This window comes from Cheilinus undulatus, linkage group 23, assembly GCF_018320785.1.
Source record: "Cheilinus undulatus linkage group 23, ASM1832078v1, whole genome shotgun sequence".
Lineage (NCBI taxonomy): Eukaryota > Metazoa > Chordata > Actinopteri > Labriformes > Labridae > Cheilinus > Cheilinus undulatus.
The window spans coordinates 9,652,487-9,675,284 of NC_054887.1; the positions used below are offsets into that span (position 1 = coordinate 9,652,487).

Genomic DNA, 22,798 nt, shown 5'->3' on the forward strand with positions numbered 1-22,798 from the left:
CACCCCTGAAAACAAAGCGGTCTGCTGGCATTTCTTTGATGTAGGGGTTTTTGTTTTTTAGTATACTTGAGTACTGAAGCTACTGTAAAGTCCCATCCTTACTAGCCACAGGCAGACAGACATGGTGAGGAGAGGACATTGAGGGCAAGTGTCTTATGGGCCTCATCCTAATGGAAAGCCTCCTGGGCCTCAGATAAAGAACCAGCAAGGGGATGTGTTCAAGAGTGGATGACACCTAGGGGGTGAGCCTGGGACACTTTGATTCACTGCTAATCCCTTTGGAGATGTCATGAGCTAATCAGCAAAACATTGAAGAAGTGCCATCACTTGCAAGTGTTATGTATACAACCAAGGGATAGCAACATATAGTCCTACTCCAACCTTATCTGTGACAGTACTGGATTTAGGTTCCATTTTTAAAAATATTATTTAGGGAATTTTCTTTAAAGTTTAAAATATGCTGATTTATGTTTTTTCTCCTGTTTCCCAGACTATCTCCGCCAAAGCTATGGACTGTCTACGGATTTCGTTCCGCCGTGCGACTACAACAAACTGGTGCTGTCTCTCTTATCGGGCCTACCCAATGAAGTGGACTTCGCTGTCAATGTTTGCACTCTACTTTCCAACGAGAGCAAGCATGCCATGCAGTTGGACAAGGACCCCAAACTTGTCACGTTGCTGCTGGCCCACGCTGGCGTCTTCGATGACTGTAGGTTTCCCAAACCTAATGCTCTTTCATCTGCTGTAAACATAAGAATTTTAACCCCAAATCACTGCAGTGTACTCTATAATTAATCATGAATGTTTGGAGTAGAATGTCTGCATATGTAGATACTCTACACCTTCTTTTATATGTAGAAAATTTTTCTATGATTAAGGATGTCCAAAGTCTGCCGGAAGTCATATTATTCTGGGAATAAGAAAGCAGATTTTCTCCCCAATTTGCTGCCTCCCAGCTCCCCCTCTTGTCAAAGATCAAAGGTTCTCTGTTTCTAGTGTGTCCTTGGTGTAATTTATCAAAGGGGAAAGAAAGGGCAACAGGAGAGAGACCAATAATACTGAGCTGAGACTATTATGCTCTATTTTAACCCTCCCTTTCTTTTTGCAGCGCTAGGCAGCTTCTCCGGGGTATTTGGGTCGGACTGGAAGGAGAAAACCTCCCGGGACTTTATCAGGGTAAACTTTAAAAAGTGTTTCTTGTTCCACCTCTTACATCACTTTTCTGTTTGTTAGATACTGTATGTCTTTTCACTTGCAATTATATACAGATAATAAATCCATTTTTCACTATGAAGCCACGTCCTTTGGAGTGTGAAGATTGGCATAAAATACAGCGGTTACTTTTCAAAGAGGAACCTCAGAGAGTTGTTTTCTCTGAGGCGTCTTTAAAAGCAGAATGGAGGTCAGCTCACTTTGATCTCATTCAATTTAAAAGGCAAGCATGAAGGAAAAGTCATGACTCCAAAATAATACAGCATTTAATTTATCCACCATTGTGGGTGCATTATCGTGGCTACTAGTCCTTTAGAGAGACCGGAGGTCACAGTCAGCAAAAAGACGCATTTTATCCAGTTCAACAGGCTTTGGTGTGTGGTCCTTGTCTCACATTGATTGAGTAATACAGGGCAGGATTTCCTTGTATTAGGAAAGTGTTAGTGTTCTTAGAGATGGTCACTGGCTAGAAAATCGTGATTGTAATTAAATGGGAACCCACCAAAATTTACTCCTTGAAATGTGATCAGAAATGTTGTTGTTTACTACTGCATGTGAATTTTTAAGCAAGTATGATGCTATTGTGAAAGTTGCATCTATTTGCTATTTTAGAATTTGGGTTTTAAAGGCACTGCTAACAGCTGATGTTTTTGCAGTTCTGGAAAGAGGTGGTGGAGGACGCTGAAGTCAGGGAGCTGATCTGGGACAAGAGCAGCCCAGCACAAGGTAAACACTCAACACACTCCGTGCTTCAGCAGAAAACAATAAGAGTTCTCTCTTGTGCACTCCCACAGTGTTTTTATTGACATCTAAAGTGCTGTGACATGTAGAGATGCTTTGTTTACTTTGACTTCCTTTTGTGTAACACCTATAAGCAGGAAGCGGGATGCACTTTTTTGTCACCATAATCCTCCTTTCTCCTTCTTACCAACCTTGTTCAACCACAAGCCCAAAAAGTTGGGGTGCTGTGTGAAATGTAAATGTAAAAAAAGAATGCAATGATTTTTAAATCTCATAAGCCCATGTTTTATTCAAAATAGAAACATCTTATTATTTCATAAAAAATGTAGCTAATGTTGAATCTGATGGCAGCACCAAATCTCAAAAAAGTAGAGATGGGGAAAAAAAGGCTGGAAAAGTAAGTGATACTAATGATAAACAGCTGGAGGAGCATTTCTAGCCAGTTAGGTTAATTAGAGACAGGTCAGCAACATGACTGAGTATAAAAGGAGCAATTTAGAGAGGTTGAGTCTCTCAGTGGTAAAGATGGGCACAAGTTCACCAGTCAATGAAAAACTGTCTAAAAATATTGAAAAAAAATTCAGAACATGACAACATAAAATTGCAAAAATTTTGAATTTCCCACCATCTACAGTCCATAATACTCAGTTCAGTGGGTAAAGCAGGTGCTCATATATAGAGCAGGGTTTCCGCTACATGTAATTGATCGTGGCTCATCGCCATCTCTAGATATATTCATCATCGACCATGTTTCATGATGGAGGTGAGACACTAGCAATCTAAAAATAGCTCGTTATCGTAAAAACTCTGGCGGAACTTAAGGTCCTTTTCTGTTACAATACGAGACTGGATAAAAACAATAGCGATGGGCTGTCAGGTGTTCGTGTAATCCATGATATTTGCCTGGCAAAACAGGCAAAGTCTTCCCCCACAGTTTCAAAAAATCCTGGAGGAAACCCTGTAGAGGCTGTAGTCCTTGACACACCAATGGTGGTGATTGGTTCCCAGGCTCGTTTCTGTTTGGTGCATTTCTTCCCGTACATCTTTCCCCCTTTCTCTCTTCAATTGTCCTATCACAATAAAGGCAAAAAGTCCAAAAAAATTTACATGATAAGATTTAGAGAATCTGGGCACTCTGTGCACAAAGGACAAGGCATGAATCTGTCCAGGAAATCACTGCATGGGCTCAGGAACACTTCCAGAAATAAATTGTCTGTCAACACGGTTCCACAAATGCAAGTTAAAGCTATAAAATGTAAAGAGAAGCCATGTGTGAACATGATTTGGAATCATCGTCTTTTCTGGGCCAAAGCTCATTTAAAATGGACTGAAGCAAAATGGAAAACTGTTCTGTGGTCGTACAAATCAGAATTTGAAATTCTTTTTGGAAACCAGTGACACAGTGTCCCGCAGACTTAAGAGGAGAGGTACCATCCATCTTGTTATCAATGCACAGTTCAGAAGCTTGCATCTCTGATGGTATGGGGTAGCATTAGTACCTATGGGATCGGCAGCTTACACATCTGGAAAGGCACTATCAATGCTAAAAAGTAAACAGAGGTTTAGAGCAACATTTACTCTCATCCAGACAACGTCTCTTTAAGGGAACGTCTTACATATTTCAGCAAGACAGTGCTAAACCACACATCCATCACAACGGCATGGCTTCACAATAAGAGTCTGAGTGCTGAACTGGCCTGCATGCAGTCCAGACCTTTCACCAACAGAAAACATTTGGTGCATAATAATAATAATGATAATAATAATAATGATAAAACAATAAAATGAAAAATCCATCAAAAAAGACCCAGGACTGTTGAGCAGCTAGCATCCTACATCATAATGGAATGGGACAACATTCCTCTCCCAAAATTCTGGCAACAGGTCCCTTCATTTTCCAAGTGTTTACAGACTGTTGTTTAAAAAAAGACAGGGATGCTACAAAATAGTAATCATGGCCCTGTCCATACATTTTTGAAGATGTGTGGCTACCGTCGAATTCAAAATGAGGTAATATTTTTCATGTAAAGGTTAAAATGTCTCAGTTTGAACGTCTGATATGTTGTTTATGTTCTATTGTAAATTAAATATGAGTTTGTGAGCTTTGCAAATCATTGCATTCTGTTTTTATTTGCATTTTACACAGCGCCCCAACCTTTTTGGAATTGGGTTTGTAAATGCACCTTATATTTTGAACTCCTTCTTACAATAAATGTTTATAATAGCTAAAAGACAGCAGAAGCACACAGGTACCACAAGACTGATAAACGGTAAAAATAACCAGTTCAGTGACAGTTGAAGGGATCCTGAAAGTTGAGTTTTAGAAACTATTTCATCCCTGTTGAACAATATGTTCTCACACCCTCACCTGGCACAGAAGTCTGAGTTTTTCCCTGCTCTGCTCTCCCTGCAGATGGTACGTCGTGTGAGGAGGGCTGGCAGAGCCTCTTCCACCCGCCGCGGAACCCGGGTATCAGTGACATGGAGGCCCAGCGGGTGCTTCAGATTGCCGTTATCCTGCGAAACCTCTCCTTCGAGGAGGCCAACGTCAAGCTGCTGGCGGCCAACCGAACGTGCCTGCGCTTCCTTTTGCTCTGTGCCCACTGTAACCTCATCTCACTCCGACAGCTTGGACTTGACACGTTGGGCAACGTGGCTGCCGAGGTTGGTCCGCTTGTCCTGTTTGGTGCAGATTCAAAATGGTTCAGTGCCAAAAAATTCAGCCAAATGAAATCAGCATGATTTTAGAAAGGGGAGCATTTTCAGAACCTGATGTTACAGATTTGGGTCTTCACACTGATGGAGAGTGAAGTGGGAGATGTGAAAGATTTTGTGTCCAAATGTAGGTTAGTGTGACACAGATAACTGTCTTGTCTTGAGGCATCGTCTCCACTCCTAAACAGTCTGAATTGGAGCTTAAGCATAGGAAAGAGAAAAGTTATAGCTGTAAACTACTATTCATCTTAACTGTTGGGTTTGCAGCAGTTTCAGAGCAGCAGATTGGCCAAGCTTTGGGTTTCTCCACAGTTTGAAGCACTGTGCATCGTGCTATGGGACTGGAGAGTAGATCCATTTACATACTGTCCTGACGGTTTCCTGAGAATTGGAGGTGTCCTCCCCTTAAATGCTTCTGATCTGGTGGCATATACATGAACCTCACCACAGGAAATTACACCATCAGACAAGAGGGCGAGGTCTGTAGAAGCAAGATGTAAAAAAGCGCAGCATGGAAGTGGAGGAGGAGACAATAGTGTGCTATTCTCCTATATGATGATTTCCATGGATATCACACCAGCCGCATGCTTTCAGTCTATGGCTGTGCGCTGATCGCAGGATATAAATGTCACCACCCCCTCCCACTCCCTTGCAGTGAAATCTCTTGATTATATCCTGCTGTGTTCTCACATCATCTCACTAGGACTCCATGCAAAAAAAATAGTCCAGAGAAATACGTCTGTTTGCGTTCACACATGCTGCTGTGAATGCAGTAGTTTTGTGCAGGTGTGAAAAGCACTATAAATTATTCTCCCCCATATTTTCCATCCTGAAACCCAGAAGCTAAAGTGTGAAAAATCTGCAGTGTTGTGGACTTCAAACATTAGCTTTGCAGCCAACCAGCTCACTTTCTACTGTTGTAAGAGAGGGTTTTATTCAAAGGCAGCACATCATTAACAAAACAAAAGATTGTTAGGAAAGCTGTTAAGGACTAGCACTGCCTGCTTCATGATTAAAGTCACTTTTCAACAAGTACTATGAGCTTATAAAGCCAAGGTAACCAGGTAAAGGTTAGCTGGTGGCTGATGTAACTTAAAAGTGACTGTTTTGTCCCCTATAAATTAGAATTTTCTAAGTCCTAATGCCTAGCTGAAATCAAGGAAACCTTTATTCTTAAGTTTTGTTGGATCTGTGTTATAATATCTTACCTTTTAGACACTGTTTAGTATTATCTTTTCTCCTGAAGACTGAGGTTCAACATGGTCCACATAACAAGATAATAGAGCCAGTTTTAGACCAGAGTTCCTGCTTTTGGCTGTCCCAAGCGAAGTCACGATTCTCTGAAGATTATCTCGCCAGATTTTTCTTTGGGCTGAGATTTTTTCTGAGTAACTTGATTTTTAAAGGCATGTATTGCAACAACAGTAGAGCATAGTTTGTGTTTGCCGTCTAGGCTCCAACTTCATCACTTCCTGAAGATTCATTGATATGCAGAGTTTAAGGAGTGATGAGATAGGTCCAGTCTCACTGACTTTGAGGCACATTCACACTAAATCTGTGAGGGCTCAGGGCTGTCCCACTGTCAAAATCATAAAGTGCAGACTTTTTGAGCCCTTCGTGCACCCTTTCCGTAAGTATGCATATCTGTAGATTTTGCAAGAGGGAATCACCCACAGTTCATAGCAGTTTTAGGTATGACATTGATTCCCAGGGGAAGCTTGCTAGTGAATGCTTTAAAAGCAAAGCGAAAAGAGCGAAATTGTAAACAAAAGACATGGAGGGTGCAATTAGTGTTGACACTGCAAAAAAAGTTTTCCTTTAAGTTTATTATATTAACCAGCCTTCATCCACTGAGGAAATAGGCCTATAGGCAAGGCACGCTTGCTTTTAATCTTTGTTTTTATTTCTGCTGGATGCTAGCTGTCGATAAAAACAAAACAAAGTGCTGTCCCATTCCTATCTATACCACTTACCCCTACATTACACCAGATACGTGTTTGGTCCTTCTACGCTCCAGCACGGCAACGGCACAGATAGGTTTTAGTTTTAGTCAACGAGAATGCTTCCACCAGCTCAGTGCTGCACTGCAAACACAGTTGGTGGGTGCTGATGGACGGCGGGGCACGCAGTCAAACTGCAGCGCAGCCGTGATGGACCGGTGTATTTTAGGGGTTAGAGCCCTTGCAGCCTCATGCACTCAATCACTTTCCAGGTGCAGTGAATTAAGTCCATAAGGGCTCAGGGTTTAGGAAGATTGAGAGTCAGCCATAGTGCCTTAAACCCTTTTTGAAGCCTACAGGTGGTGTCAGGGTTGAAAAGCAAGAGCGCAGTGCTGATTCAGAGCAGAACTTGCAATAGCAGTGCAGTGACAAACTGGGAGTCTGGGATGCTTGTCAGGTGATTGGATAATGATTAAGTATGTCAGGGCCTTTCCAATTTCAAACCTTAAACATGCTCAACATTTGTGATTGGATGTCATATTGCATCAGAAGGACCCCAAGCGAAGCTGAGGGGCACACTCTCTGTGGATTGTCTTATGAACTGTAAAGATGGCTTAAACTGACTTAAGAACTGTAGCAAATACTTTTTTTACTAGCTCATGCTGAAAGATGTACAGCCATTTTTTGTTTGATCTCCATCAATTTTCTTTGTGAGTTTTCAGTTTAAAGTAGTTCATAAACTGTTACTTTTCTTTGCCTGTCATCTCCCATGCTTGCTTGCTCTAGAGCAATGGCTTTCAAACTTTGTTTGCCCAAGGAACACCAAAAAGCAAGCTGATGTCTCAAGGCACACCATATTAATGTCCTTGCAAAATAGCCTCTTTAGCATGTGTAGCAAGTAGCAACATGTCCCAGTCCCAACTGCATGTAATGTGAGCAAGTGCCAGCTACATCAGTTTGATTACAGAGTTTCCTTTTGTAGCATCCTGACACTCTGCAAGTGATGCACTGCAGCTCCCCAGGTTTATCCCAAGTCACCCTGTTCCTATTTTCTCTCTGTCGCTCCTATTAAGATGGACAAGTAACAAGGGAAGAGATTGCACAAAGGATGAGAAGACACCAGGAGTGTCCCACTAGAGGATAGTCTTAATTTTCTTCCACTTTTATCACTCCCAAAACTTGTTAGCTTGTTTTACAAAGAGGAGTGTGATGCATGGATATTCTCCATACCCATTTATGAAGTTTTATGGTCTGACCTGTGCTAACATGGAGATAAAACTATGTGGCTCACAGCTGTTAGAGGCACCATACCTCAGATTTTCTTAGTAAAAGCATGAGAGGTCATATTTTTACATGTAAATTTACATTTGCATATTTAACAGATAACAGATGGACAGTGAGCATGCAATAGTATATGATACAATGCAACATGTAATGCTTGCATGCTGTAAGGACATTGGTTATAGTCTCTTTAGTTGTTGCATAGTTGTAGTACATATGTGAAGTTAGACGACTTTTCAAGGCACACCTAGACTTGTCTCAAGGCACACCATTTGAGAACCACTGCTCTAGAGCCATGTTTGATTGTGAGAGATTTTGTGAGATTTCTATTTATTAAAATGTAGACTGTTGTTTTTGTTCTATTTTTGGTCACATTGTTGCTCTTCACGCCTATAGGAATAAAACAGTTGAATCTATAATTGTGGTCAAATATTCAACATCTGTGAAGATTTGAAAAATCTGTGTGCTAGGCTTTAAGGACAGATTAGACATGTTGACAACAATGCTGTGATATGTGGAGCACACTTAGGTTTGTTTGACAGTGGGATTACTTTCTCCTCTCCTTAAATCAGATGGATTGACAATAAAATGGCTCGCTCTGTCCACTTGGTTCATCAGTAACACACCAGTGGATATTATGTTATTTAACACAATCCACCGTGGCTGTGGCTTTGGCCAGGGTTTCCTAAGAAATGAGGACATTGTCTGCCAGATGGTGTGCTGTGTCACTTCCAAGCAGTCTGTTTCTCAGAATAATTTTTACATATTAATTTGGCTTAGGTGAAGTATCACGTTCTCTAGCAGGTGCAGAACTCAAACCTTCTGTAGCAGAAGTAGAAAATTAGAAACTGATATCGTTATAGGACTAGTCAGTGAATACATTACGTGGACTTGTCTCCATTTTATTATCACATTTATTGGTTTGAGTAGCATGTAAATGAGCTGCTATCTTTTTTTAGAAACTGTAGGCTTGGGGTCCCTGATAGAATCAGTTAAAGCCTTTGATGCCTTTAATTGGATTGCTGGGTTTCTGGCTCTAGACAGATTCTTATGATAGAAATGATTCTGCTACTAAGCTGTGTATTATCTGTTGTTGCTGTTGATAATGTAAATAGCACCAAAGCTAGGGTTGCATATGTTGTGATTAGGGCTGCTCATACTAAAGGTTTAGCTGGTTGAATATTGGTCTCATCTTTATATTACTTTCAGTAACAAGTTTCAGGAAGGTTTTAGATCCAGAGCTGTAAACAAAAGCGATCAGTTATAAGTGAAATTACCAGGGATGTCATTGTACAAGAATTTTAAACTGGTAAAATTCTACTTAATATCCCACAATATCAATACCTATTTCACAATAAATAGAGGTCCTGTACACCTAATATTTCTATTTGTTTTATTTTGTTTTGTTTTGTTTTGTTTTTTGCAGGCAAACTATAAATTGTGCTGAAATTTGCATGCAGTTTTGATCGATTTATTCCTCTAACTTTATGAAATAGATTTCATTTTTAAAGCATCTGCACTTTTTGAAAATGTTATGGTAAAATCTGGATTATTAATTTGTATTTTGTCAGTTTTTCTGCCTCTCCTAGAGGGAAAAAGGTTTTATTAGTAATCCTGCATTCAGCAAAGTTTCTGTGCAGCTGTGCAGCTCTTTTAGTACCATCAGTTTTTGCCACATAGTTGGCTGCTCTGCTAGCGTCAGTACGGTAGTTGAGCTCTCAGCCTGTGCTGATTGTTGTGAAGTTGACAGACCCACGGCCCACAAGTCACTCCGCTGCCCACCATCACTGATCATTCGTTGAAGATTCTTAGCAGTTAGATCAGTTTATTTATCTACCAGTATGCCACTGCTTTGTTTACATCCAGGATTATGACCCAACAAAGGAGAACATAGTACTGATAGGCAAAAGTGCAAACCTCCATGGTCTGGTCTGCATTGCCAAGGATCCTTGCATGTTGTGAGCAGTGAAGCAAAAACTTGTTCACAATTTATGGGGCTGAATTTTCAGTATTGTAAGGTGGTGTGGGGTGGATGATGGCAGATGACAGAGTCTGTCTGAGCACTTCACGGAGTATATTGGTTGCACTGGTTTTAGGCCTTGTTTTAGATTGACTAGCAGGCATTGTGTGTCTCTAATACACCACATTTTACAGTAGTCAATAGAGATGTGAATCTTTGAGTATCTCAAGATTCAATTCTGATTTTTGGGCTCGTGATTCGATTCAGAATCAATTTTCGATTCAAACTGTTTAATAACACATTCATGGTTGCTTTGAAATAGGTGATGATTTCAGCATCTGTTCTGGTCATGTTGTGCATTGAGGGACTGTATGTTATTACTTGACATAAGTCAATAAAATGCGCTCAAAATAATGCTTCTTTTAGCATATTTGTTGTTTTCCTACCCAACTAGTTACAGTCAAAGAAAAGAAAAGTCATTTGTGCTTAAATGGCAAAATATTTTCATATGACTTAAAGGTGTGGGCTTTTATCAGAAACTCGTCAGTCGATAAAAAAGAGAGCATACATGTAAAGCTGTTATTGTTGATGTTGCTATAGGAGAACAGGTGTTAAGTTTTAACAGGTCATCATGTTAACTGGTGACTTTTCAGCTCAAAGTGTTGGCGGTTTTTGTAGTCTCAACATTGTAAAAACACTCAACATTTTCTGTTATTTCTAGTATACTCTAAGGAGAATTGATTAATGAAAAACTAAACAAAGGATTTTTAAGTTCTTGATATCCGTTTTAACCCAGCCACATTTGTGTAGTCACCAGTTAACATGGTCACCTAGTACACCGTAACACCGGTCACTGATGTGATACAAGACAGTAGATCCTGTTGTTTTTGCTGTCTGTCAGCAGTTGCTGGCTGATAATCACTCCCAGGTAAATGTGTCTCTGTGACGTGAATTTGGGCATATGAACCATTCCTGAAGTAGACTACATTACTTTAGTTTAGCACAGTAAGTAGACATGTCAGGTCAGGCTTCCTCTTACCTGGGGTTGTAGAATCCAGTGAGTATTAAAACTTTTCTTTTGGAAAAACAGGATGGGCTGAGTAACTCAGTGCAGGTAGTTTGTAAGCGTGTTAGACACAGGCTTGTAAACATTACAGACATTAAGAGTTAGCACTGTTGGCTAATGCTAACAGTGGAGCTAACTAGCCGTACATCTCCTACAGCATCTGTGTCTGAGATGGTACACTGATTAAGATATTTTCAGCGGTTCTGCTCCTGAGTAATCATTATTAAAAACCTTATCATCTTGTAGCTTGATTACGCTGTTAAACTGGACTACTATTCCCTGTTTCAGTATACAAGCACTGAGGGAGAATCAATTTGTTGATGGAAATATGTCTGACTTTGCTGTGAGTGCCTGGGACCTGATGGGTTCAACCAGGCCTGGCAGCGGCCGTGAGTGTCGTGGAGGGGTCAGCTGGGAGTATTCCTGGAGAGGTGGGGCATTGACCTGGCACTGGCCCGGACAATGGCCATCAGGAGGCAAGAGCAGTGCAGGGCCATGGTTGGCATATCAAAGTGCCAAACTGTTATATGCTCCAGTACATGATTTTGCTATGCTAGGTTATTTCAGTGGGTTACTGCTGAACCTTTTCCTTGTTAACAGTTTAGAAAGCAGCTAACTAGTTTCTATCACAAACATGTGAAAACATGGACAAACTTTACAGACAGAAGAAAACGTGACTTCAGCTTTGCTATGCATTTATGCAGGTTAAACTTCCAGGTCAAAGCCAACGTAGACCAGCCACCCACATACAGAGGAAAGAGTTCTAGAGGCAAAGGCCGATTCCTGATCCTGGCATTGTTTGGTACATGTCTTCCCCCTCTCTGTTTCCTTATATTTTCTGTCTCTGTTCAGCTGTGCTGTCATAGTAAAGGCAAAAAGCCCCCAAAATATGTACATATATTTAAGTCCAGTTTAACTTGAGCAATAATTTAACTTCGTATCACTCTATCTGCATGTAAATGAACTGAGTGAAAAAGCAGTGTTTAAGAGGTGTGTTTAGCAGCCATGGAGATCTGCTGAACAAATGGGAGATAATTCAGTGTTCTAAAATGTCATTTTTGCTCATTTTTCTCAAACATCCATACAAAAGTAGGTCATATAAAGTGTTTATCTTTCATTGTGTATATTCATACCTTCTCTCTGTCCATAGTTAAAGCTACAACTATCAGCAGTTGCTTGAATCTGCTAACTCTTTAGTAAGAATGTCTGGGATGTTGCAGTTGCATTAGATAAAACAGGTGCTTTATTCCCTCTGTTCAGGGGACTTAACACATTTCCCTTTTCATAACAGCTTCACTTGAACTTTAGCTAATGTGGACAGTTTCTCTTGACTGTTGAAACTAAACAACACATGGAAAGATGTGCTTCACTGTGTCTGTGCAGTGTCTTTTCATTAACTAACATACAGTAGTGACCTAGTTTTTATAAACAAATCTGCCAGACTTCATCACATGTGTAGTCAACCTGCAAGGAAGGTGAATGCTCTGCCTTTAACACTTCAAATCAGTCCAACGGGCTAACAATCAGCAGACAAGGTGAAGCTCTTCAGTGGTTTTTACCTGCTGTTAAACATTGCAGTCTTGTAGTGAGTCATCCTTTTGTTTAGAGTGTTATTAAGCTGTTTGAACCAGAAAGAACTCATAATGAATTCTGCAGTTTCCAGCTGATTCATGGATGGTTGCAGCATCTTTGAATAAATCCTGTTTTCTTGTCTTTCTGCAGCTTCAGCTGGATCCCGTTGACTTTCGGACAACTCATCTGATCTTTCACACCATCACCAAATGCTTGATGTCCAGAGATCGGTTTCTCAAAATGAGAGGTGAGTTGTTTTAATGTGGCATTGAAGCAGGGAGTCTTGCAGATGCCTAAAATGTCAATATAGTGTTTTGAAAGTGCTGTTTTTTGGGTCATTTATTGAGGATAGCCCTTTGAACAAGACTTGTCTGAATACTTACTTAAGTCTACGTGTCTTTCTGGCATTAAATGCTCTTTTATTTTTTGTTTACAGCAGCATATATGACATTGTATACGTTAACCATGCTTTCAGAAGTAGTGAACAGAAGAAAAGCAAGTCTGAAATTTGGCCCGAAGATGAAATTGACACAGAATGGTTGTCATGGGAAAAATGATTATAAGGCAACTTGCAAGATATGCAAAAAAGCTTTTAAAATTGGGACAATAGGAATCAAAGCCCTTGAGATTTACATGAAATCCCCAAAGCACTGATGCTGCGCAGTGCAGAAATCACATTAATTTGTCTTTGTTTTGGTCTTAAAGTTGATTTTTAAAAAAAGAGTGCACCAATCCTACAGAGTGACCTCATTTTGTCAGGATGCTTCCTGCAGTATATTAAACTAAATTAATTTTGTTGTTTATCTTTTAGCCATGGAGATCTTGGGCAACCTCAGCAAGGCAGAGGATAACGGCGTGCTGATCTGCGAGTATGTGGACCAGGACTCGTACAGGGAGGTGATGATGCTCCTCACTCTGCCTGACCTCATGCTCCTCATGGCCTCGTTGGAGGTGCTCTACCTATTGGCTCAGCTAGGAGAGATCACCTGCAGTAAGATCGCCTCTGTGGACCACAGCATAGGTATGAATCCTCCACTATTTCATCTTCTGTCACTCTATATATTCTTTCTTTTGCACAGATGGTGAAATCAGAGCCGACATGATATTGATGTTTTAAGAATTAATGTAGCTGACTTCTGATACTGATGTTTTTTTATTACTTTTTTTTGTGTGTGTCATACTCGTAGTATACCAACATTTTCTCTCTTGTGTTTGAACATCTAAACCAGTGATTCTCAACTGGGGGGTTGGGATCAGAAAGCAGGTTTCAGAGCCGTTTTCAGTGCGTCATGAATGTGTGCCTGGGAAAAAGAAATCATGGCAGAGACTCTGACATTGTTCCAGCCTTAGCTCAGAGGAAGCAACACAAGAGAGTAAAAAGTATTGATGATTAAAAAGTATCTTTATCACAGAATAATAATAAACAAAGAAAAATTAGGTCGTGCAGCTGATCTTGGCTGCTGACTGAGAGATGAGGAGCTGGCTTTTGTAGACAGCCTACAGATGCAGGTGATCCAGAGATGATGATGGATATGGAGGGTAACCAGTGCCACCAAAGAATAATGTATGGAGGTCATGGAGTGCCTCAATGATTGCAAACAGCCTATTATGTGAATCTAGGGTTTAAAATCTAACATCACATGGTTTTAAAGATTTTAGGCCAATTTCTTCCACCCTAGTTTTGTTATGCTAGTTTTTCCATTTATCAGTTAGTTAAAAGACAACTGAAAAGGCTCCATTGATTTTGATGTGTAGGGTTTGTACTGTCACTAGAATTATTTTGAAAATGCTTAAATTAAGCATTTTCAAGGTTTGAAAAGTGTTAGGATTTCAGATAAACTGCTTGAATTTGTGATTGTATGACTTTCATTTGCTATCATGCTGAACATTTTACTTTTTAGATAGAGAAATTAAATGAGTTGTTAAAAATGTAAATGAACCCTGGATGTTTCTCTCTCCTTTCTCCCATCAGATCTGTTAGTGCGGTTAGTATCTGTCGACCTCCATACGTTCGGACCTGACGCCCTTACGGCGGTGCGGTTGATAGAGCATCAAGCCAACGCTGAGCAGGCAGCCGAGGTTCGACCACAGCTGGTGGAGCAGGTTCCTGCAGCCGTGCAGGGAGCACCAGCACCCGGTGAGTGTCTGTACAGTTTATCGTTCTTATTCTTTGAAGAGAGGTGGTTAAAATGTGTGTTCTTGATTAGAAAATTGTGACTCCTTTTTTTCTTCCCTAACAAGACAATCAGAGTACACTCAGCCTCCTGCTAGGTGAGCAAGAAAATCACCAGGAGAGTCAAATAAGCTTGTTTTGCTTTGATTAGAGAAGTGTTTCAAATGGTCAGAGACTGTTGCTAGCTGAATTTAACACCCAGAGGTCAGTTCTGTGGTTATAGAGATAATTTAAAACAGCTTTGTTTTTCCTGGATCAATAATGTTTCGCTGGTATTCTAGAATAATGAAAAGCTGGAATATAACACTATTATTGGGCATTGTTTGGGTTTTTTTGTATGCTGTTGTTAAATCAATATCTTTAAAACAGTTCTGGTTCCTAAAAAGTGCCTGAATCGGTACCTTAGTAGAAAAAAAATTACAATCCATGGGAGATTAAAAGTTTTCTCTGAATCTTAAAGGATTCGGAGAAATATCTTTAAAGATTCAAGTATAACGTGAGCTAAGAAAAGGAAAGTGTTTTAACTTTTTGTGTAAGAGGCTCAGGTTAAATTCATAAACTGATGTTGTCAGAGACAAAACAAATGTGTAGGTGACTGTAACTGTAAAAACAAGCAGAGCCAGAAACATAACTCTAGATAGCTAAACAAAAGGCGATCATGCTCTGCTGACATGCAACGTAGGTGCAGATAAACCACATAAATTCCATAACATATTCAGTGCCTTTCATTCAAAGTGGTAGACTGTAGCACTGGTGTGGCAGGGTACTGGATGAAAGCATCATTAATTTTTTTTGTTTGTTTTGTTATTTTTTTTAATTCGGGCTGTAGGTATTGGATGTGTTGTTGACGGTTCTCTGTTGGCACTAGATTTTGAAACTCGTTCTCTTTCTAACACTGAATACTTCCCATTTTCTTTACATGCACAGTTGCCAACTGTGAAGTTTGTTGGAGAAGGGATAATGGTGTGGGGCTGATTTTAGGGCTAGGCTTCTTATCTCCAGTGAAGGCCAGTCTTAATGCTTCAGCATACCAAGACATTTTGGATAATGCTTTGCTTTGAAAAAAACAAGGGATGTTCTGAAACGACTAATTTCAAATCTAGATTAACACAAAGGCCTAAACACAAGTAAGTAGGGGCCGTCTGTACTTGTATCTAACATAAATAACTCCTACATTGCTGTCAAAAAACTGACACAAATTGAAGATTCAGTTGATAATATATCAACAAAAAAGGCCTGAAGACATTTGTTACTAGCAAAAGATATCTGTATAAGCTACCCAGAGAGTGTATTACTAATGTATAGCCTAGTACCAATGTAATTTTGGTATGGTAATAAACATCTGTGCAAATATTTTTTGTGGACATAAAATTGACTATCCATTAAGCAAGGGTAAAAAAGATTTTTGATGAAACAGTTTTTCAAGGACAGAAAATGGTATCATCCAAAATCTTTATCAGGAGGCAGAGGTGGAAAAGGTGTATGTCTATTGTACTCAAGTAAGAATACAGTTACTCTGGTTTAAATTAAGTAAAATTACTAGTCTTTAAGTCTGCTCAAGTAAAACTAATGTGTTTAATCTAATCATAATCTACACTGGTCCATTCTACATATAGTTAAGCTACACATTTGAAATTGTTAAATATTTAACAATATGACAGAGCTGCAGTAACTCTATAAAACCTGTGGTTAAGAATAAAGCAGAGTCGACCTCATAGCGAGGCAAAGCAGACTGATAAAGAACACACACTATGCGTTCTTTAGGAACACTTAAAGTCAGAGGCAGGAACTCTAACTCAGTTAATAACTTCACTTATGGTGCAAATGTGTCTCACATCAGAAACGACAACTGCCGACCAGAAACCTGACCATAAGAAGGGATCATTGTACAACAGGCAACATCCAAACACCACTAAACTCATATAAAACACATCTAAACACTCAGTCCTAAGGCATGATGGGGACCTCTGCTCACACTTCTCCCAGATTTGAAATGGCAGTGGATGGAGCTTTGATTCATTAACTTCTTGTAGAGTTAAACTAACACTGGTGGATCAACACGGTCAAACAACTTCAACACTTAAGCCAATTAAAACACACAGATATCAACACTTCAGTTTTTGCTGTATTGTGATGTGATGTGGAAGCATACTCTTGTGCTACTGTATAGTCAACAGAGGTGGAAAAAGTACAAGAGTATTGCAGTCAAGAAAAAGTAAATTCACTAAGGTAAAAACTTATTTCAGTAGGAGTACTTTCCACCCCCTATCAGGAAGCCAGACCAGGATGAAAATTAGAATTGGGCAATCAAAAAATAAGAGAGAATTTTTTTTTCATGGATTTAGCATCTTAATTTTGCTCTGAAAATGCACTAGATGGATCTTATTAAGTTTAAAATATAAATATTTTGCTCCAGCATGCCCCTGGACCCCCTTAGAAAGTCCTGAATAGAATGGTACCACCTCTGCCTTATTTGAGCCAGGGAAACCCCCGTATAAGCCAGATTTCTTTGCTGATTGAACTTCAAACGGGACTGTAATTTATATAAATGACCACAGTGTGACACACAACAGCAGACTGTTTGAGGTCAGAATGGCTGCTTGTGAGTCATGACATAAACTGAAGCTTACAGAAGAGCCTCACTGAACTCTTGAGTCAAAGGTTTACCCACCACAATAAACACAGCAAGAGGGCAAATGAAAGTTTGTTGTGTTGAGTCGGTTCAACAAAACACACAGAAAACCCCAAACACTGTCTTTATATTTATCTTTGGCTGTGGGGGATTTAAAGCTTGATTAGTCAAGAGCTGCTGTAATATGAATGTGTAGTGCTAATTTAGCTCCAAATGCTAACTCACCTGTTGCGGAGCTGTCAGTGAGATGCACTGCATCCTTCTTAGCTGGTTGTTTACAAGCCTGGTTCGTTTTGTACCCAGATCTGGGTGAAATATTCGCGGGCTATGAATGTAATTCGTCCTCGAAATAAGTTTTTTTTACTTTTTTTATGGTGAAAACTCAGCTAAAAAGTCAGGCTGGCCTAGAAGACATGTTTGTAATTTCAAAATAAGGGTTGGCTGGTTGATAAACCCTATCAGGACTGTGCAGGCTTAATATTTTGACCTTTTCTTTCCATAAAGAGACAGTTGACCACTGTTTGAAAGTACAGTGTTAGAAGTGAAAAACATGGTTTAACAGTGAAGAGTCATGTCTCCTCTGAACAGTCAATCATCTCTATATTTGACTCAATAACATCTTTATTTTTAGATCTCTGTAGCTCTCAAAAGTGTATTTTGGTTAGCTAACGTCTCATATGATGGTTCCACAATGAGACAGACAAGAAAAACGCAGATTAATGAGCTGCTTTCAAAACGTGTCACAGCTTCATGACTTACAAGAATTAACGGTTGAACCCTGGTGGGAATTAAACACACCTAACCTTGGAAGTGTCATTCCTGTGCTGTCTGTGGTTTGCTGACATCTAGTGGAGCCTGCGGAGGGTTTCAGTTTAGAAGTTAAATGGGAACTCAGCACATGACTTTCCTGCTTTTAAGAAAAGAAGCATTAAATGTTCAATTTTTCTTTTCAGCACCAAGGGTCCCTGTCCCACCCGCCCAACCTCCACCTGGAATTGTTGAACTAGATGGGGAGAAATTTACACTGCAGTGGTGAGTTTCCTTCATATTATCAGCTCTGATAATCAAAGTGTGAAGACGCGCAGCCCTATGATCACTGTCTAATTTCTTTGTTTTCCCCAAGGCTCAACGCACACTTTGAGACGCACAGTGACGGCACTGTATCTCGGTCAGAAATGTACTCGGAGTACCTTTCCACATGCAGTAAAATGGGACGAACCAACATCTTAAACGCTACCGGCTTCCTCAAATGTTTGCGGTGAGTCCTCTTTCCTCCCTTGTCTGATACTTTTTTGTTATGACAGCACAGAGAAGGGAGAGTAATGTCTCAGGCCTGACTGAGATTTATATCACAGCTATTACTATTTCTCTGTTGTAGAAAAGCTTTAACAGAGCAGAGCTGTTAGATGATGTGTTTAATAGATGCACTGATAATTCTGTCAGTTTCCTCCAACTGTGCAGGACACTGGTGGCTTGTAAAGTGAATAGCCAAAATAGACTTATTTGAAGACTTTAGTATGTGTTTATAAAGTGATTTTGTGCATTTTCCAGGGCTACATTTACATCATATAACATGTTTTTAAAATATTTGTTCACTATGAGGATGAATGAAAAATAACAATTTTCAGCAGATCAACCTCATATTAATCACATCTTAATTTATCACTTCATTTTAGTTTGAATGCATTTCTGTCAGTTCATTCTTTAACTCTCATGAGTTTTTACCACCTCTACTTTTATAATTTAATTTTGGTTACGTCTACCCCTCATAGAGCAGTCCCAGAAAAGCTGAAAACTAATCTTCATGCTGCAGTTGACGGTTTCTAACTCTTTTTTCCTTCTCCCTTCACAGGACTGTTTTTCCTAACCACACGATGCGGCGGCAAGACGAGGCCAAGTCCAACGGTCAGGTTCAGATCCTCCTGATGGGGTTAAGGAGAAGGTCAATCCCCCTGCCCATCCAGCTGTACTACCAGCAATCTCAGCAGCAGCAGCATCAGCAGAACCCAGCAGCAGCTCCTCCACCTCCAGCAGCCCGACACGATGCTCCTGGAGACCCTCAGGCCCCACCTCCAGGTAAACGGATTAGGGTTATTTGTGTTTCTCATTTGGGTTTACACATTTTAATCTGGGGGTGTGCACCGTCCTTAAAAGACTTTCTCACCCTAGATGCTCACTCTGCTTCCCTCTGGTATACATTCAGATAGCTTTAGTCAAAGGTGTTTAGTTGGATGTCCTTTTGAATAAATACCAGAGAGTTTGTCTGAATTAGGAATTAGGGGAATCTTTTATTGTTCACAGAAATAACATCGTAAGTGCATGATCATACATTAAAATAGCCTTTATGCCATAAATTGTAACCCCATATTGTTATGATGACATTGTGCATAAAGCTTTGAAGGAGAGAAACACTCTGTCATTCTGCTTCATATGGAATAGTAGTAGTTTAATTCACCTATGTCCTTAACACTTTTGTTTTGTGTGTTGCTGTATCACCAGGCTTACCTCCCGGGCATCACAGTCCTGGACCCCAGTTCGTCCGTGGCCCAGTCCCCAGCAACACTGGTGTTGCCCCATCAACAGCCCATCCCACACAAGATCCTTCACATGCAAGCCACCCATCTGTTCCCCGTCACCCGGTGCCCCCACAGGTGCCTCCTCCGTTACCACCAAATGCAGCAGCTCAGCAGCAACCAGTCCGACCTGGTCCAGCAGTTCAGATTCCAACGTCGACACCGGCCAGCCAGAACCACAGCCCCCAGATCCCCGCAGCCCCTCCTGTTCCCCAGCAACAACAGCAGCAACACTCCCCCATCCTCCCCACAGGGACACCCGTCACTCTCTTTCAGCAGGTACCGCAGGGCCACATCCTCACCGCCAGGGTGCAGGGTGTGTGTCCTCCCATTAATCAGCAACCACCCATGCCTCAGACTCCTCCCCAGGCTGACCCTCAGTGTGCTGCTGCAGCTTCAACGCCTTCTTCTTCCATCCAGGTGGGGGGTGGTCATGCGTTGAGTATCGCAGGTGTGCCCAATTCCCAGGCGTCACGAGTTACATTTCAGAATATCGCCCCCAAACCAGCGCCAAACCAATCAGGTGGAGCCGCAACCACGATAGCTCCTCCCAACCAGCCACCTCAGCAGCAGAGCGTCGTCATCGTTAGTCCCAACCCCCAACAGAACCCTGCCTACACCCCTGCCATACACCAGATCGTTCTTGCCAACCCCTCCGCCATTCCGGGCGCCCAGACTATCCAGATAGCTGGGCAGCCTGGAACTGCTTCCAGCCCATGTCCGCCTCCTGCTTCTCTCCCAAACACCCAGGTCCAGTCAAGTCAAACCGTTAGCCAAGCATTGTCCATCAAACGGCATCAACAGCAGCAGCTTCAGCAGCAGCATCAACAGCAGCCCCCACTCCAAATCATCTCCCAACCTCCCCCCTCGCAGCCTACCTCCACTGAGTCCAGCTTGATCAAACAGCTACTGCTTCCAAAGCGAGGGCCTTCGACCCCGGGAGGGAAACTAATCCTTCCTGCTCCACAGGTGCCCATTCCCAACAGCACGATAGCCCCCAGTCCGCAGGTAATCTATCAGACAAACTACAGCCCCCAGAATCCCTCTCCCCAGCCTCAGCAGCTCAATGTTCAGCTGGTTCCTGGTCAGCTTCCTGCTGCAGGAGCTCCAGCCCTTCAGACAGTGCAGCTCCTGCCAGGCCAGCTCATTTCCACAAGTAGCCCAGGGACTGCGACCATCATCCAGAGCCCCACAGCAGCTGGACAGGTCACGTTTGTGGTCCCTAACACTGGCTTCACCACCTCTACTGCTGCTGTCGCTGCTGTCAGCCAGGGTGCTGTGGCTCCTGGTGTACCACCTCCTCCATTCTCTACGGGCACAGTGCCCCACCACGCCCCAGCAGCTCCACCACCAACAACGCCACCCACACCGCCACCACTGCCAGCTCCCCTCAGAGGAGACAAGATCATCTGTCAGAAGGAGGAGGAGGCCAAGGATGCCACTGGGCTGCACATCCACGAAAGGAAGATCGAGGTGATGGAGAACTCTTCTTTAGCGGAAGGAGACTCCTCCAATGGGAAAACCAGTAATGGCGATGTGACAGCAGGTGCCAAGCTGCTAAACGGTCGAAAGTGCATGGAGTCTAATCTACCTCCATATCACTCAGGGAACAGCCAGGGAGCGCTAAACGGCCCGGCTTTGGAGAGTCACCCTGCTAATGGGAAGCAGGCCCTCTCCCCAGGCCCAAACACACCTCTGGAGGGAAGCCCCGACCCCAAAAAGACTCTGGTCAACGGGGTTTGTGACTTTGATCGGGGTGAGAGTGGTGGCAACTTCAACAAAAACATTCCAAATCACATTGCTTCCAAACAGTACTTGGGAAACGGGGAGGTGGGCCCCACCGAGAAGGGTCATGGCTCAGATCCTCTTCTCCCCAGTCCTCCCCTGCAGCAGGACACTGCCAAAGCCCAGCAGGCCGAGCGCCTGGCCAACGGACCCCAGGTGGTAGGCAACAAGCCTCCCTCGGAACTAACCAATGGACCTTTAGGGCCGGGCTACTCGGCCCCTGTGCTAAGACAGCAACTGCACCCCAACTCCACCCTCCCCTCCAATGTTACTCATACCTCCCAGGGTCCTGCTATCTCTCCTGCAAACGGAGTGGCCTCTGAGGCTCGAGGTCTCAAGAGACCGGCTGAGAATGAGGACCGCAGCACACCGGCAGCACCCTCTGGGATCCCCAATAAAGTTGGCGTGCGGATCATCACCATCAGCGACCCCAACAACGCCGGCAGCAGCGCCACGATGGTGGCGGTGCCAGCAGGAACAGACCCAAGCACAGTAGCCAAAGTAGCAATAGAGAATGCCACACAGCAGAGGAACTGCTCGCCCACACAGGCAGCTGGCTCAACGGTGAGTCATTGTACGGTCAGTCTAGCAGTAAGCTACATTTATCCTCTCTGTTTTCTGGTAGTGTGACAGGATGTCAGGCCTGCCACAAAATGTGTCCTACTTGTCTGTCACAAACACAACACAGGGACTGTAGCCAAGAGAGGGAGGTTTCCTGTGGCTACTCTGTTTTTCTAACTTACCACATCCTTTTTTTTCTAAGATTATCGTGTGACTTTTTGTTCTAAATAGATTTATTCACATTCACCTGAACTGATTATGGCTCAGTCCCAGTATACCCCTCTCTAGTGCTGCTGTTTTGGTAGTCATGTGCAGTTGTGATTATACTGGACAATACTGCGATTTAGGATTGCGATTAAGATGTAATATCTAAATTGTATCATGAGTCTACATGCTTGGTTATCGAGGAAAATGCAGAGAATTGCCATATTTTGGAAGTGTGTATTTCTCAGCTCAGAACATACAACCCTGCAAATCATCTGCATGATGTAATTATATTAACTTCACTGGTATAGCACTTTTAAAAATGGTTGTCTACAAAGTGCTTTAACAGACATGGCAAAGGCACGAACTCGGGGATAGATGAA

The 22,798-nt window shown here is 42.0% G+C and overlaps 1 protein-coding gene across 2 annotated transcripts in view; it reads left to right on the top strand.

Moving 5' to 3' along the window:
• The window catches only part of arid2 (AT rich interactive domain 2 (ARID, RFX-like)), a 77,859-nt gene that overhangs the window by 43,781 nt on the left and 11,280 nt on the right, over positions 1 to 22,798 (top strand). Inside the window, exons 5-15 of one of the 2 annotated variants that reach the window (XM_041780596.1) lie at positions 491 to 709; positions 1,109 to 1,176; positions 1,869 to 1,938; positions 4,367 to 4,617; positions 12,638 to 12,734; positions 13,299 to 13,508; positions 14,460 to 14,630; positions 18,246 to 18,324; positions 18,416 to 18,550; positions 19,145 to 19,368; positions 19,792 to 22,214. In XM_041780596.1, the coding sequence (XP_041636530.1) occupies positions 491 to 709; positions 1,109 to 1,176; positions 1,869 to 1,938; positions 4,367 to 4,617; positions 12,638 to 12,734; positions 13,299 to 13,508; positions 14,460 to 14,630; positions 18,246 to 18,324; positions 18,416 to 18,550; positions 19,145 to 19,368; positions 19,792 to 22,214 (3,947 nt within the window). The remainder of the gene's footprint in view (positions 1 to 490; positions 710 to 1,108; positions 1,177 to 1,868; positions 1,939 to 4,366; positions 4,618 to 12,637; positions 12,735 to 13,298; positions 13,509 to 14,459; positions 14,631 to 18,245; positions 18,325 to 18,415; positions 18,551 to 19,144; positions 19,369 to 19,791; positions 22,215 to 22,798) is intronic. The other variant, XM_041780597.1, reaches the window with a different exon arrangement.